Source organism: Lagopus leucura, unplaced genomic scaffold (genome assembly GCF_019238085.1).
Source record: "Lagopus leucura isolate 7727_CA_CO unplaced genomic scaffold, USGS_WTPT01 Super-Scaffold_100008, whole genome shotgun sequence".
In the NCBI taxonomy this organism is placed as follows: domain Eukaryota; kingdom Metazoa; phylum Chordata; class Aves; order Galliformes; family Phasianidae; genus Lagopus; species Lagopus leucura.
Window position 1 is genome coordinate 25768870 of NW_024962265.1, and position 15185 is coordinate 25784054.

Consider the following 15185-nt stretch of genomic DNA (forward strand, 5'->3'; position numbering starts at 1 on the left):
CTTATCAGTCTACTAATCATCTAATTTACCAACTTTCAACATCCATATACTGCTACTGTGTGTGAATTTGGCACCAGAAGATGCTGCTATTATGGAATAGTGTATACAGGCAGCAAGGTGCATCAAGTTGCAGACATATGTCTGTTAATTTTCTACTGGGAAAAAGCATGAGCAATAAGGGAAATGCAGATTTAACCATACTTGTTGGAGGCTTCCAAAACCAAGGGTGGCATTAGAACTGTTGTAGTCAAGTCCTCTTGTATTGGTAACCCCCTTTTAAACTCCCTTGATTGTTGACCATGATGGTGATGTTCTGCAGCTTGATTGTGCCTTGGTGAAAATATTACTTGTTTCATTTCAAACCTACTGCTGGACCTACTTCATTGACTTGAGGTATTATGCTATGAGAAATAGGAAGTACACGTTTGTTTTCCTGTATCCTTTGTGGTTTGTGTGCCCACTAGTATCTTGCTAGACAGTTCTTTCTTCCAGGCTCAGTTCACAAAGATGATGCGTGCCTCCCATGTCTTTTTCTGCCTTTCTTTAACCAGAATCTGTTCTGGTTTTTCTGCTTATTCAAAAATTGGAGAACTGAATTTTGCAGGGTGGCCAGTTGTGGGCTCACTGTGGATTTGCTGCGGCAGAACTTTTTGAGTACTGCAGCAGTTAGTTTCCTGAAAACTTTGGAACTTTGTAAGTTTTGAATATGTAATGCATAGATTTTCAATTGCTACTCGCTGCAAGTTGACCCTGATTTGCTTGTATCTTAATTGAAGGGTTTTGTTTACTTGTCTTTGTCATGTTGACAGCTACAGCCTTTGAAGCACTGATCCATGAGGTAGACAAGGGGTAGGATGTGGGGCAGAGGTGATCCTCTTCATCCAGGTGAAATCTCTGAGTTGACTGCCTGATATATCTTGGTCATATTTCTAAAGTTAACATGGAAGGTTATTTTTTCTTAAGTTAGATTGGTTAGAATTGGCTGTTCTTTAAACTTTTCTTGTCTGGTAAATTCCTGTGCATTGTCATTACCCTTGTGCAGAACAGCTTTCTTCCTGTGGCACTGTACAAATGCGGCTTAGCTGGTGATTATAAACATCCCTCTTGCCATGATGTGCTAGGAAATGATTTTCAAATAATGATGTAGAACAGGTACAGTTGGGAGCTTCTGGGGTCACACATCTCCTAATAACCTGTTCTGGGTCCTGGACAGGTTGGACATACCCCATAGTGTACCTTCTAGACGAAGGTTAGAAAAAATGGATATCTGCTTTTGGTAAAGGATTCTTTCAGCATTTATTTAAGGAATACTTTTTTCTGAGATGTTGAAGTGTTTATAGTAGAATGGAAAACATACAGAATTCCTTGTGAAATTTGCAACAATCTGTCCTTATTTCTTCTGTGAACAGTACAATTTTGTGTTTTAACTACATGTTACAGATAAAACATTTTATGACACAGTCATATATGAAATCTTGTTTTGGGTTTTATAACTGACAGTGGTAAGGTCTGGATGATTTATTCCTGCCAATTAGTTTCTGAATTAATGTACACAGTCAAACAACAGAGTGGTTTGTGCAGTGGAAAAGTTCACACTCCATTACCTGACCAAATAATTTCTTTAACCACATGCATAACAACTAAAGGTATGATCACTGTGTTTTATCACTTGGAAAATTCTCAGTTGCTTTACAGTGTTCTATTTGTTTCTAGAATCTGTTTTCAACTTGAGTTCCATGTTCTCATTTCAGAAGTTTTTTTAAGTATGGGAGGAAAGTGCAACTTTTTCTTCTCCTTACCTCAAATCCCGTGGAGCCACTGTTGTTCAGCCTGGATCCCCAGGGGGCTATGAACTGTAGGAAAGAAAATGAGTCTTTCAAAAAATGAGCGATTTTAAATTTGTGTAATAGTTATATCAGCTGCCAGTGTGCAGTAAGTGATGGCACTCTTGATAAATTATGGAACTCGGTGCTGCTGTGTTTGCTGTCCCTCTCTGGGGACCTCAGGAGGCTTTCCTTTGGTCTGCATTGCTGATTTTGCTTAGCTTTCATTTCTCCTCATTCTCTACCTCACCCATGTCCCTTTCAGATAAAGTTTGGCAGCTGCTGTTCTGGCAAGTGTTTGAGTTTGGCCTTCGGTTGGTATAAAGCAAGTGCATGATGTGTCCTAACGTGGTGGACAGTGGATTGATCAATTGATTGAAAATCTGTTTTGAATTTGCTTCTCTCAGCTTTGTTAGCAACCTGTTGGCTGGTGCTGGGCTGGCATGAGTATTTTTACCTGTGGCTGTTAATTTGTTCTGTTTATCAAGTAAAGCCTTTGCTACATGTGTTGCTTTTAAACAGCTTCAGAAAACAGTGATGTGGATTTGTTCATCTGGAGAAAGATGGGAAAACTCCATACTAATAATAAAAGAACAAAGTGTACTGTATCCAGTTTGCCAGGTACCACCTAGCTGCCTCTCAAGACTTCAACTCATTCCTTCAGCAAGTATTTAATGGTATGGAATGATAATGAGAGTTTCTCAGTAGTGATTTCTGAGAAATATTTATCTGTTTTCTGTGCTTTTCTTAGACCCACGGTTTCCCAAATATGCTCAAGGCCATCTTGGGAGGAAGGGTTAATTGAGAGAGCTAGTAGAATGGCTATTATTTTTAGTGACCCTCCCGATATGTTAAACAGTGTTGAAAAACAAAATAATTATCTTGATTTGTACATGAAAAGATAAATGCTCAGATGCGGCAATGTATAGTAATATAAACATCTGAAGAGAGCAGTTTGCTTACTCTGACAACTTCCTTCCCACCCATCACATCAAACAGACATCAATCCCTGCTCAGCAATCTTCATTATCCTAACCAGTAGCATATTCTTTTCAGATACATTTTTTTGGCTCCTTTTGTGCGCCTTTGTAAACAGCCAACTGAATTTGAACTCTCCTCACCCTCGAGTTTGGAATGATAGGCACAGCTCCTATGCAAGCATCAGTAGCACAGGTAGGGTTTAATTTTTCAAGAGGATCCTTCTGAAAACATACCATAAGACTGCAGAGATACTGTGAAAATGGATACATCCAAGTAGAACTTCTTTCTAGAGCTCTGATTATAAGAATAGTAAGTGTGTGCATCTGTTACGTTTCTTTTTGGGTATACTTGTGGGATTACATTAAATATCCACAAGTTTTAACTTCATGGAGATTATGGATTAGTGATGAAACTCAGCAGGGCTAACTACACGGATTTCTGCTGGCTCAACTATTGAAATCAGGCTGAAAAGGGAAATGGCTGTTTCCAAACATTAAACCTAATAAACCTGCTTAAAACCAGAGTGGGATGTTTAAACTTCAGTTCAGCAGTCTCTGAGGATTTGCACAGGAGAAAGTTTTGCTTCAACAGTCATGATAGTATTTCCAGTATATTTGAAACATCTCTTAATTACATGAGATCAAGAAAGTTCTGCTTCATTTAAGATTAAAAGAAAAAACAATCAACAACCATGCACCAGAGTACTTGTAAGTGATTTGTAATCATCCTTTTCCTTAGTTGCACTTAATTCCATTCCTGGAAAACTGTCCAACCTATCAAGAAATTATCTCATGTCTATGGATAATTGGCTGACCTGCATGGCAGACCACAGCAGCTTACAGTTATGGTTTATTTTTAAGGCTAAATAAATTAAACAATGTGCTTGTTGCATGTTTTTTTTGTTGTTGTTGTTTTTTTTCCCCTCTTGTTGTTGTTTGTTTGTTTCATTACTAAGGATATGACAGCTCATGACAGGATATGACAGCTCATGATTAGATCTGTACTAATCACGAAAACTAATTTTCGTGATGTACAGCAAAATTTGGCATTTAATAGATAATCATTTTGCTACTTAGGATGCATAAGATTCATAGCTTACAAAAGCAGAATAAATCCTTGAGTTATAAAATGGCAGAGAGAACAATAAAGATAGGTTAAAGTCAAAGTTAACAGAATTCTTATTGAATAGAATGGCATTATTTACAATAAATGTATAATGAAATGTTTGAATGTCAGAGAAATACGGATTACTAAGAGACAAAAGCTATTAGGCAGTGTAATGATACCAGACAAGCTGAGAAGTATTGGTGTTAAAAATTTCATGAAACATTGATTTTATTTTTGTTTTCTTTCACTGATGGTAGGTCAAGTACAGAGTTAAGCCCTGCTTTTATGAAGGAAATAAAAGAAAACAGGACAGTATGTCATCTATCATTTCATTTGATGGACCTGTCTGTTGTAAAATAAACTTTACCGCAGAAGATGGATGGTCTATCTCTTTTTCTTATTAGTGAAGAAACCTTAAGTTCTGCTTTTCTTAGACTCCTTGAATGTTATTTTTATTTGAATAGAGAAAACAGTGAATTCTTAAGGGGAAAAGGATCTAATTTGCCAGACTCTTCTGTACCGAACACATGGGGTTTCTCAGCTGCTGTACTGATATCTAACTGTGCTCCCCTTGGGAGGTTCTGAAAGTTGAGGAGTGATGTTGCAGCTTGCTCAGTGGTCTTGTTTTTCTTTGCAGTTCACAAGACTACAGCTCTTCTCAGCTTGTGTTTGTATGGCGGTACTTGCAGTTTATTAAAGGCTTTGAAATTACAGACTCCAAATTCATGTAGCATGTTGGGATATAATACTTTTGGGGGGGGGGGCAAGAGAAGAAGGGGGAGGGAAATGATCATTAGTCTGTGACTTGGTGCTGTTGCATTAAATCAGCATACAATTGTAAGGATGCTCTCAGCTGTTCAAGGTGTTCCTTAAAATAAACACATATTAGTGTTATTTGAAAAACAAACTATATATGAGCTTTATGGAAAATATTTCCAGTGTCTGTAATTATGTGAAACATCTGGTTTTCCCATTCCATTTCTGCTCTCTGTGTGTGGATATGCAAGAATATCACCATGGATCTGAACTGAAAATCCATCTTATGAATTTAAGTTCTTAGAGGCTTTTGTGAGCACCATCTTTGCTTTAATGAGGCTGCAAATACACTGAAGAGTCACAGTGAAACCTGATGTCTGTGATGACAGGACCTCAAATGCACTTGGGCTTATGCTGTCATACATCATTCTCCCATCTTTTCCAAATCTGACGCTGGCAGGAAGATTAAAAAATAAAAATAAATAAATAATTTTGGTAGCTTATTTGATTTTAATCAGAACTCTTGGTTCCCCAAAAGCTGTAGACAAAACCGCAAAACTTTTTTTTGAGTTAAAGTTGCAGTAACTCTTCTGCTTGACCATGCTATTAAAAATCAAGGCAATTACTTAACAAAGTTTAAAGATAGTCACTTGAAAGACTTAATACTTCAGAAATACTTAGTCATAATAAAAGTCACAGTAACTATTATTTTTACCTGTAGAAGGTTGTTCTCATGGATAATGTAATCTACTTTTCTACACGTAATTTACTTTTCTACACATTCTCCATTGTAGCAAAGTGGATTTTTGAGTTGTTGCTGTTTCTGAGTAATGAAGGAAAATGACACCTTGTTCACACTTCTTGCTCAGTCTTGGTTTATCAATACCACATCCGTAGCTCTACATTAGAGCACTGTGAGTCCAGCTGGTGTGTAGCTTAGTTCCCTTATTACAGTGATTGAAAGCATGAAATCTACACTTGATGGTACTGAGTTTACCTTGCTTTCTACTGTGATACCTCAGACAGCTTTTGTATTGAAATTCCTTATCTGAAGAGAAAGAAACTCTTCAACAAATTGTTAGTGGGGTTGTGTAATCTATTCATCTATTCAGGAGCATTGTCATCTATTAAATGTACACTAGATTTCTTTTCTAGATGTGTAAAACTCAGCTACTTTTATTTTCTTTTTACTTTTAAATTGCCTTTCCCAAAACTAATGCAAGCGAAGAAATTGCTCTTAGCAATTTGTAATGAGAGGCAGTATTTAAAGAAATGTTTAACTGACTGGAGAAGAAAAACAATTTTTGAAATCTCATACCTGCAAGGATAGGGACCTAGTGGTGCATCCTGAATTATCCCAGTTGTGTTTACATGGGTAGCCATTGTTAATGGCAGCTGATGCACCAGGTAGCCACCACTTGTTACATCTAACACTTTTTCCAAGGTACAGTGTTTGATAAGTAGGGTCCCCAAGGGAGATGGAGTACAAAAGTTTTTGCAAAGACTGGGGGAATTGTTACCAAACAGATGATAAAGCTCTCCCTGAAGCTGAGCTGCAGAATGAGAAGAGCTTGACAAAGGTCCAGACAGGCACATTAAACTGTTTATCTGTGTTAGAATAGTTCTATGTTTTTTGGCAGTGTAGTCATCAGGCATTTTAAAGTGATTACCTTGCTGAATTCAAATGATGAGACCAGAACAGGATGGTGTGCTTTCTGCTGCAGCTCGCTGTTCTTTGTGCATTTCATAGTATTTACCTTATCTAAATAAGTAGCTAGTGCTGTTAGTGGAGGCATTCGGGGTGGTTTGGATTTGTATTTTGGACAAGCAAGGAACAAACAGATGGAAAGGTTCATGATTACATTTTCAAAGCTTGGACATTGATACGTTTTTGATGGTTTTTGAAGTGCCTCGAAGTATTTGTGTAAATAGCTGTTAGAAATATGCCACACAGCAACCTGTCTCTTTAAGAACAGGTCAGTGCTGCACTTGAAATGTTCGCACATGTCTCAGGAGTCCTGAGCTATCATCCTCTGAGCTGTGTATTTGATCCTTGTAGTTGTGATGTACATGTGTAGGGAGGGGAGAGAGCTCACATCCTTTCACTTCAGTATAAATCTGAAGGTCCTTGTCCTCAGTGTCCTGTGGGAGATTTAAGGATCACTTCTATACTGAGGCTAACACTCATATATTATCTTTATCGAGGAGAGATTAGATTGATTTTTTTTTTCAATTCCCCTCCCTTTCTCTCTGCTTTTCTGTCATTGTCTTCATTAGCTTGTTTTTGGTTAGTAGCAAGCCTCCTAGGGTGTCTGTAGGCAGCAGAATGCATTACTGAACAGATGCCTGAATTAACCCTTGTATTAGAAGCACAAGCACGTAGCAGTGCTTCTGTGGCGCTCCATCCAGATCAATTCATATGTAGGCAATGATGAGTGCCTGTGGTGGCCTTCTATGTTCTGCATCAGCAAAACTGTACTCCTGTGTGTGTTCCTGTTTGTAAAAATGCTGCCTGTTTAGAAATCTAAAAAGATATTTCAGCTTCTCTTGAGGAGAAAAAACTTCATCCTGGAAAAGGTACAGCTAAGGAAAGCTTTGGAGAAAGGTGCAGAGAGGGTGACTAGAGAATTCAAACTTTCCCATAAGAACAGATTGGCAAGAAACAAAATTTTAAGCATCAGGTATAAAATAAAAGAAAGATATTTTGTTGTGTTATGTTGTTGGTTTGTTTGTTTTTCTGAAGCATATTTAAGTTGGAAAGCTCACTGTCGGGGAAATCTGTGGGCACTGCAAAGGCAATGCATTCAAAGCCTGGTTACACACATTCATTAACAGCTGTCGAATGCAGAATTACCACGTCTGGCTCAGGAAATCTGAGTGCCCGAAAATGCTGAGAGCTGTGCTGCTGCATGCTTGCAGTACTTGCCAGTGGTCAATGGCATCCAGGAGGACTTCGACAGATTCCCGAGTGGAGTTGTTTGTCTGATCTTTTGATTCTTTTTGTTAGAAATGTTTCTTTTTGATGATGTGCTCTCCCGAATGTTGAATTTTTTGCAACTGCTTACATTGCTAGATGTCTGTTGTAACAATTTGCTACCCATGCAACACATATCTATCATTACTGATCAGCTAAAGGAATTGCTTTGAAATGAGCTTAACTTTCTTTCATAATTGAAATAGACAGCAGAAAATTATTATCTCAAGTGAGCTCTCTTTGTGTTTTTAATGCTAAAAGCTCCCCAGTATAATTATATACAGCTTTTCTGTTTATTTTTATTTTTTATTTTTTTTTTAGGTGATTTACCTGAAACTTTCCATTTGGTGAAAGAATGGCACTTAAAGTCCAGAACAAAAGGCTTAAAAATTGCTATCAACAATCTGCCCCACAGAGGGGACCTGATTTCAACTACAGCAGATAATATCTGGAATTAATAATAGCTTCTGGTCGTCTATTAGGAGGAAAGGAACAACAGTGTCTGCCTCATTAGTTCTTATATGCAGGTCTCCAGTTATTTCAGGCATAAAAATTTTAAGAATCTGTCCTCGAGCAAAACTTTGAAATGTGCTCCCCAGCCCTGCTACCAGGCAGTCGATCCCATTTCTATCACTGCACCTTGCTCCCTGTCACAACCAGTTCCTCTGACACTGTGCTCCTACCCTTCACATCAGTTATTACATTTCTGTGTGGTTCATATGTGCTCTAATAGCTTGGACATCAGGCTTAGGGCAGTGAGCTGGAGTCTGGTTTTTATTCCCCATGGAGTACACGCAGTGTAGCTGAGTAATTATTAAAGCAATTTATACTATCCCTCTCTCCTTTTTTGTTATTTGAAATCCCAGTGTGCTGCTGGGGTCCGTGTGCTCAGCCTGGTGGTTGCTGGGATGTCCCCTCTGCTGCTTCAGGTGCCATTAAGTTTGGGCTGTGCCCGCGTGGCTGCACTCAGGAGCTGCACCATGCCCATGCCTTCCTTCCTGCTGTTGAGCTCTGTATGTCAGAACAGCAGTGCTATACAGGCTGCAGGAGGAACAGGAGGTTCCTGCACGAAAGAACTGTGTTTAGGCATAAAGATCTTGGGTGTGAATTGATCTGTTCATAGGCTGGGGACCTGCATGTGTAAAGCTGCCCAACAGGCAGCATGGATAGACAGTAATTTGGATAAAGACAGAGAGAAAAGACAAAATTATTTTGAGAAGCGGAACAGAAACTCCATCAGATTATTCCTCCTCTTTCCTCTTTTTCCTAATTGGAGCAGTGCTCTGATGTGTATGTAAGGGTTAGAAACCTCTTCCCAATTGCTCGCACAGGTCCTTATAGTGAAAAAGTGAAACTCATCAAAAGGATGTCTTGTGATATCTCTAATTGCATTTCTGGTTGAACTGCCTTTCTGTTGTTGTTTTTTTTTCTAATAGAAAAAAATATTAGCATTTTTGATTATTTTGAGCAGTTAGTCACAGATAAGTAACTTAATCCCAAAGAAAGAATCTGTATGAGATGACCTGTTCCATTTCCATGCTCTCAAGTAAATGAGTTGTTTCATAATTTGGGTTTCAATATACTTGCAGTACTATAGAAATGTTGACCCTGGAGTTGCTTTAATATTGCATGTCATTATAGATCTCACCATTATTTCACCTCCTATGTGAACTGAGTTTTGTTGTTGTCTTGTTTTCCCATCCTCTGAGTACCCTTTGGCAGCATGAATATATTTAACAGTGCCAAGTTGGGTGTTGTGTTGTTGGCAAAGAATGTATCCTCCCACTAAGTTTTATTCTGGAGTTTCACTTTTCTCTTTCTCTGAGGGCTGAGAGGTGACTGAATGGAACATTGATCACTGTGCCTTCGCTTGAAGTGCAAACAGGAAACTGTGAGAACTTCTGGTTCTATAATGACATTGATGTGTTTGGGTGCACATGCTTCTGATCCACAGCTTCTCATTGTGGAACGGTGTGTCCATTGGAGGAAAGGGCAAGAAGTTTGTCACATTAAAATCATATCACAGCTTTGCTAATAGCCCTGAGTCCCAACCAAGCTGCTGAGCCCCGTGGATCTTCTCTAAGAGGACTAAAGCCACCTCTTTCCACAACTTCATTATTATCCTTCCAGTATTCTACATGTGTATATACACCACAGATACAAGGCATGAATAGCTGCCTCCTGTCGTAGTCTCAGTTCTGGACACGATTAGTAGAAAGTTAGCCAAGGAATCCTTTCTGTGCTGCGTTGCTTGCTCTATGCACAGTCCCACGTTCATCTGTGGGTTTCTGAGCCTTACTTTGCTGCTCTGCTGTGCACTTCTCATTTGTTTGAGTGGCGTTGCTAAAGACAAATCTGTCTGTTTTGAGCATGACCTCTGTTAGACTCCTGCCAGAAACCTGTAGTGAATGTGCTGGCTTCGTGGTGCAGGTGATGCCCTCATTTCTTTCTTTCTTTCTTTGTCCTGGTACTCTGCAGGCTATCCTTCTAGTGGATATTTCAAGATCTAATTTTGTCTTCCATATGTGCTCTAAAATGACTTCTGAGTTCTGGCTATTTTCTACTGTATGTCAGATTTCAATCTTTTTTACTTTGTCCTAGAAGGTTTTTTTTTTTTTAATGCCTTTTCAAAAATAGAAGGAAAAAAAAAAGGAAAAAACCTCTTTATCTGATCTAGTAACTAAGTTATAAAAACTGGATGTCAGTTGTATCATAACAATCTGACGAGATATTGACTCTTAAGGAGAAAATTAATGTCATTCTTTCACAGAATTTAAAAATAAGACATCTCACAACTATAATAAGACATAGATTTTGTTAGCATACTAGTTCTGCAAATTCTTTAATTTTTTTTCATTTGCTCCATATATGGGAGCTATTATGGCAAACTTCATAATTCACTTTCACTTCCTTGAAACTAGAAAGCTGACCAGAATGGCACCAGGCATTCCAGTGCCATAGGGGAATTTGTACGTGTTTCATTCATAAGCAGCTTTTTAAAACAAATCTATTCACATTAAGTAATCTGTTTCTGCTCTTAGATTTTTGTCTAAGAATTAATTGGGAAATTCTTAATTCTTAATTCTTAGACAAACATTTTCAATGGGAATATACTTTCTTGCAACTATTAAAAAAGCCTGAAAAATTAGGTACTTGATTGGGTGGGGGATAGTTTCTTTTTGTCATAACAGGAATAAAATTACCTTCTTAATTTTTGCTTTGCCTGTTGGCACTTTAAGGCACTGTATATAATTTTGAAAAAAGATGCTAGCTGAAGAGAAGTTGTCCAATCCCTGAATTTGTCTGTGGAATCCTTCTGCCTGAGTGGAGTTGCACTTTTCACTAATTGCTCCAGCATCTGATGAGCAGCACCAACAATGTTGTGAAGATCACTTGGATTACTTGCATAGATGGCTACCCTCTGCTACAAGCTGCATTATTTCTTTCTCTGTGCCCTCCTGCTGCTTATGGGGAAGGACACTGAACAGACAGGCAGAATCATAATGTTCCTGTTTATTTGCATATCCTACGCTGCCTATCACTGAGTTAAGATATTCTAGTCTCAATCTGTAAGATTTTTATTTCATTATAGGTATTATGCCAGTGTATCTGGAGAGCTAATGTGAAATGGATGGGCCCAGGCTTTTTTTTGGTGTTTTCCGAAGTATGAACAAGGGGCACAAACTGGAACACAGGGAGTTCTGTCTGAATATGAGGAAGAACTTTATTGTGAGGATGACAGAGCAACGGCAGAGGCTGTTCAGGGGGCGTTGCTAAGTCTCCTTCTCTAGAGATATACAAAACCCATTTGGATATTTTCCTGTGCAACCTACTGTACAGAACCTGCTTTAGCAGGAAGTTGGACTCAATGATCTCCAGAGATCCCTTCCAACCCCCATGATTCTTTGATTCTGTGACCCAGAGCAGCTCTTTTTATTTCAGAATGCATATCTTTGGGTACTCTGTTTTTATGTAAAAACTTGGAGAGTAGGAATAGCACTAAACTGAATGTAGATTGTTCAGTTCACATGCCTCAAAAAAAGGAAGTCTCATTGCTGCAAGTTCTGCTCGCATATCAGACTCTTTGGGGCTGACCAGGTGTGTTATCTCAAAAGGTTTTTCCAGAGGGGCGAATAAAGACCCTGGGCAGGGGTGATTCAGTAATGTCTGGCAAATTATGGAAAGGATTTGACAAAAATGTACGTTGTTTTAGAAGTGAAGGAAGTATTTTGTCTTCAGAATTTGCATGGAGTGTTTAGCTTAGCCTTACACATTGCCAAGCACTGACAGTGCTTCAGAGAACTGAAACATCATGGGAAATAGGCATGTGTGCCATTTCATCAAAGTCAAGTAGAACTTGTGCATACACCCAAGGACAAGATTTATGCTCTTAAATCCTTCTATCGCAGCATGTGAAGGACTTTTAAAACTGCCTGCTGATTTTACAGCTGAAGTAATTTATTTCTGTGATATTAAATTAAAAAAAAAGTAATGCCTCATAGAGCTTGAGGGGAGATAATGTTGGTTTTTAGTAGCTTTTGTTTCCATCTGTGTGGTGGGAGATTTGTCCAATTGCCATTACTTACAGTTATTAATGAAACAAATTTCACACAACCTTTCAAAATTGGCGTACCATCCAAATTAAGCTTTTTTTTTTTTTTTTTTTTCTGAACTGCTGCATGTTTTGGAACGTGCCATCCTGTGGCATAGAACATATCCCATTGTCTCAGTCTGAAAAGCTCGAACTTTCTGGCAAAGATTCACAAAGGAATTTTAGATTTCTGTGGTCTCTGTCAGCTAATAGCTGCTGCTGCTGCTTTAGGAGCATTGTAACATGGGCAGGAGGCTGCTTCTGTGTTTGTGCCTAAGTGCAGTCACTGTCTGTGGTGGGGGAGACTCCAGGCAGAAGACCAGAGGCTAAAAGGGATTTTTTGGCTTCAAATGTTGCATTTCCTTTCGTAAAAGAGTAGATGCTTACTTAGCACAGCTGCACCGACAGTCTTCCTTTTTTGCTTTTACATGCAAAGATTCGTTTGTATAGCCATGAGCTGTTTTTTCACATCACTGTGAGATTTGTGTTTTCCTATCTGTGTTGGTAGATATTAGATAGCAGCAAGACTTCTATCAGGTCACCAAGAGGTTTGCTGCGTTTTGTCCCTTTGATAGGGTTAGAAAGCCATTTTCCTTTTCAAGTTCAAAATTAAACTTCAAAATGATATTGCAATTCAGAGAATCGAAATTGCTATTGCTTAGTGTATTAGCTTGAGTGAGGCAGCTTTTTAATTCAGAATTTCGGCTGTAACAAACTTCAGGTTGAACGGCTGAATTGTCATCTGGCTTGTCAATCAATTTTTAGCAATTTTAGGAAGGAGTTTTTCGGGCAGTTTTGTGGTATTACGTGTTGATTCTGAGCAAAAAAAAAAAAAAAAAAAAAAAAGCTGCCTCTTTTTTTAGTGCTTACAGTGTAAGTCTTAAATCTGGATTGCTTTAAGTATTTGGAAAGATCACTGCTCTGGAGGGTGCTTTGTTTCTCCAGCCTGAGGTCATGCCCATGCATGCTCAGCTTTTCTGGCCAGCAAGGCTGTGGGCAGAGCAGTGCGTGCCACTGGGTTTTAGTAAACAGCTTGCTTTAGCATGCTTTCATTGCTGTTCTACACACACTGAACATTTCCTCAGCTGGGATTACTATATGGAGTGTTGGATCTACAGACCCATTAAACTACTGAGAAATAAGTCTTGCCTTTTGTGGCATGCTGGTGGTACAGATGGTAACAAAAATATTGGCACTTTCTGCTTGCAGACGTCTGAGGTTAGCTATCTGTTAGCGGGAACATTTTGAATAAAACATTTTCTGTCCTTGAGGGTAGTTATGAGTAACAGACTAGCTGACAGCCTTCACCCGTATTTCCATTCATGCATAGTAGGTCTGTAAGCATTTTTTTCTTTTATATGAATCCTGTGTTTAGATATTCTGTTCATAACAGTGGCTTAACCTCCAACTCTTTCTTCAACTCCTTCCATTCTTAACTTTCCCCACTAATATATGAATTTTATTAACAAGGGATCCTGTTTTATATTTTAATCATGCAAATAATCAAAACTTTCTGTCTTTTTCAGTAATAGCTGGTTTTCGAGGAACAGTCCCACATGGCCTCTCACTGGAGATTGGAGACACAGTTCAGATACTGGAGAAGTGTGATGGTGAGTTCACTGCCTGGACTTCCACTGATAATGAAGGATCCTTTGGTGTTAACTTGAACACCACCGCTACTCATTAATTTTCTTAACTGAATAAATTTTTGAAGCCATCAATATTAAGAAAACATGGTGCTCAGGGACGTGATTTAGTGGTGGGTAGTTAGGGTCATGGCAGTAAGGTTAGGTTGCGGTTGGACTTGATGATCTTCAAGATCTTTTCCAAATGAGTTTTTATTCATTCATTAAATAGGTGTGGTTTTGTTGTTTGTTTGTTTGTTTGTTTGTTTTTAATTTTGGGATGATATACTATTAACCTTGTAAGAAACGTTTCTACAGAAGGCAAAGGATCTGTCATTTTGAACTGGGTATATTACGAATCTTGTAGAGTAATGCAATCAAAACATTTGGATTATGAAGTTCAAAAATGATTTGTAAATGTTTGCAATGAATATAAATCTGTTTCCTCTTTTGCATTAGACTTTCTGTCTATTGCAAAATATATCTGGGTTGCATTGTTAGAAACAGTTGGGGATAAGGGTAAAAGAGTAATTCCTGAAAATAAGTGTGAATTAAGTCATCTAAATATGAGCTGGTTTAAACAAATTACCTCTCGTTATGTGGAAAGTACTCTAAATGAGTGCAGTCTGACATCACTGCATATTAGTTGTATCTGTCCGAAAAGAAAAATGAAATCTGTTTTAGGTATGGAAATGACTTGCATACTTTGAAAAACAAAAATGTTCTTTCTTCACAGGTTGGTACAGAGGATTTGCCTTAAAAAACCCCAATGTTAAGGTAAAGATCAATTACAGTTTTACACTTTGGCAAAAATGTGTATTTGCTTTTAAAAAAGTTTATAGTCTCCTTGTAAATAGATGATATTTACTCTTGAAAGAAAAACGGAGCTTAGTGTTAAGTATATTATTGATATTGCATGAATTAGATTTGGACAATGATTACACTTCTCAAAGGCTCTTGTGCATTTGGATGACAAATCCAAGGCTCTGGCAAACTTTCTTTTAATCTGATTTTTAGAAGCTAAGTGAAAGGGAAAAGACTACCAAGAATGGAAACTGCAAATAATGTTAGAAAAGTTAATTAATTAGACTATGCCTATTTTCTTGATGGTATATATTAGTTCACACCAGCCATTGGAGCTATATGTGGAGTATCAGTTGAAAAAAATTTGTCTGTTTCCACATAAAAGAAGTTTTGTCTTTTTTTTCCTTGTTGTGTAATCTTTGATTTCCATGGGAGTGTAGCTGGTAGAATTCACTGTGTGGTTTTTGTTGTGTTCACACATGAAATATGATGTTATTCATACACTTATTTTCTTCAGCATTTGT

General features: G+C 38.1%; 1 protein-coding gene across 2 annotated transcripts in view; it reads left to right on the forward strand.

Moving 5' to 3' along the window:
• Positions 1–15185, forward strand: part of DOCK4 (dedicator of cytokinesis 4) — a 244154-nt gene that overhangs the window by 66340 nt on the left and 162629 nt on the right. For both annotated transcript variants that reach the window (XM_042872551.1, XM_042872552.1), the window contains exons 2-3: positions 13759–13842; positions 14594–14634. In XM_042872551.1, coding sequence (XP_042728485.1) covers positions 13759–13842; positions 14594–14634 — 125 coding nt within the window. The remainder of the gene's footprint in view (positions 1–13758; positions 13843–14593; positions 14635–15185) is intronic.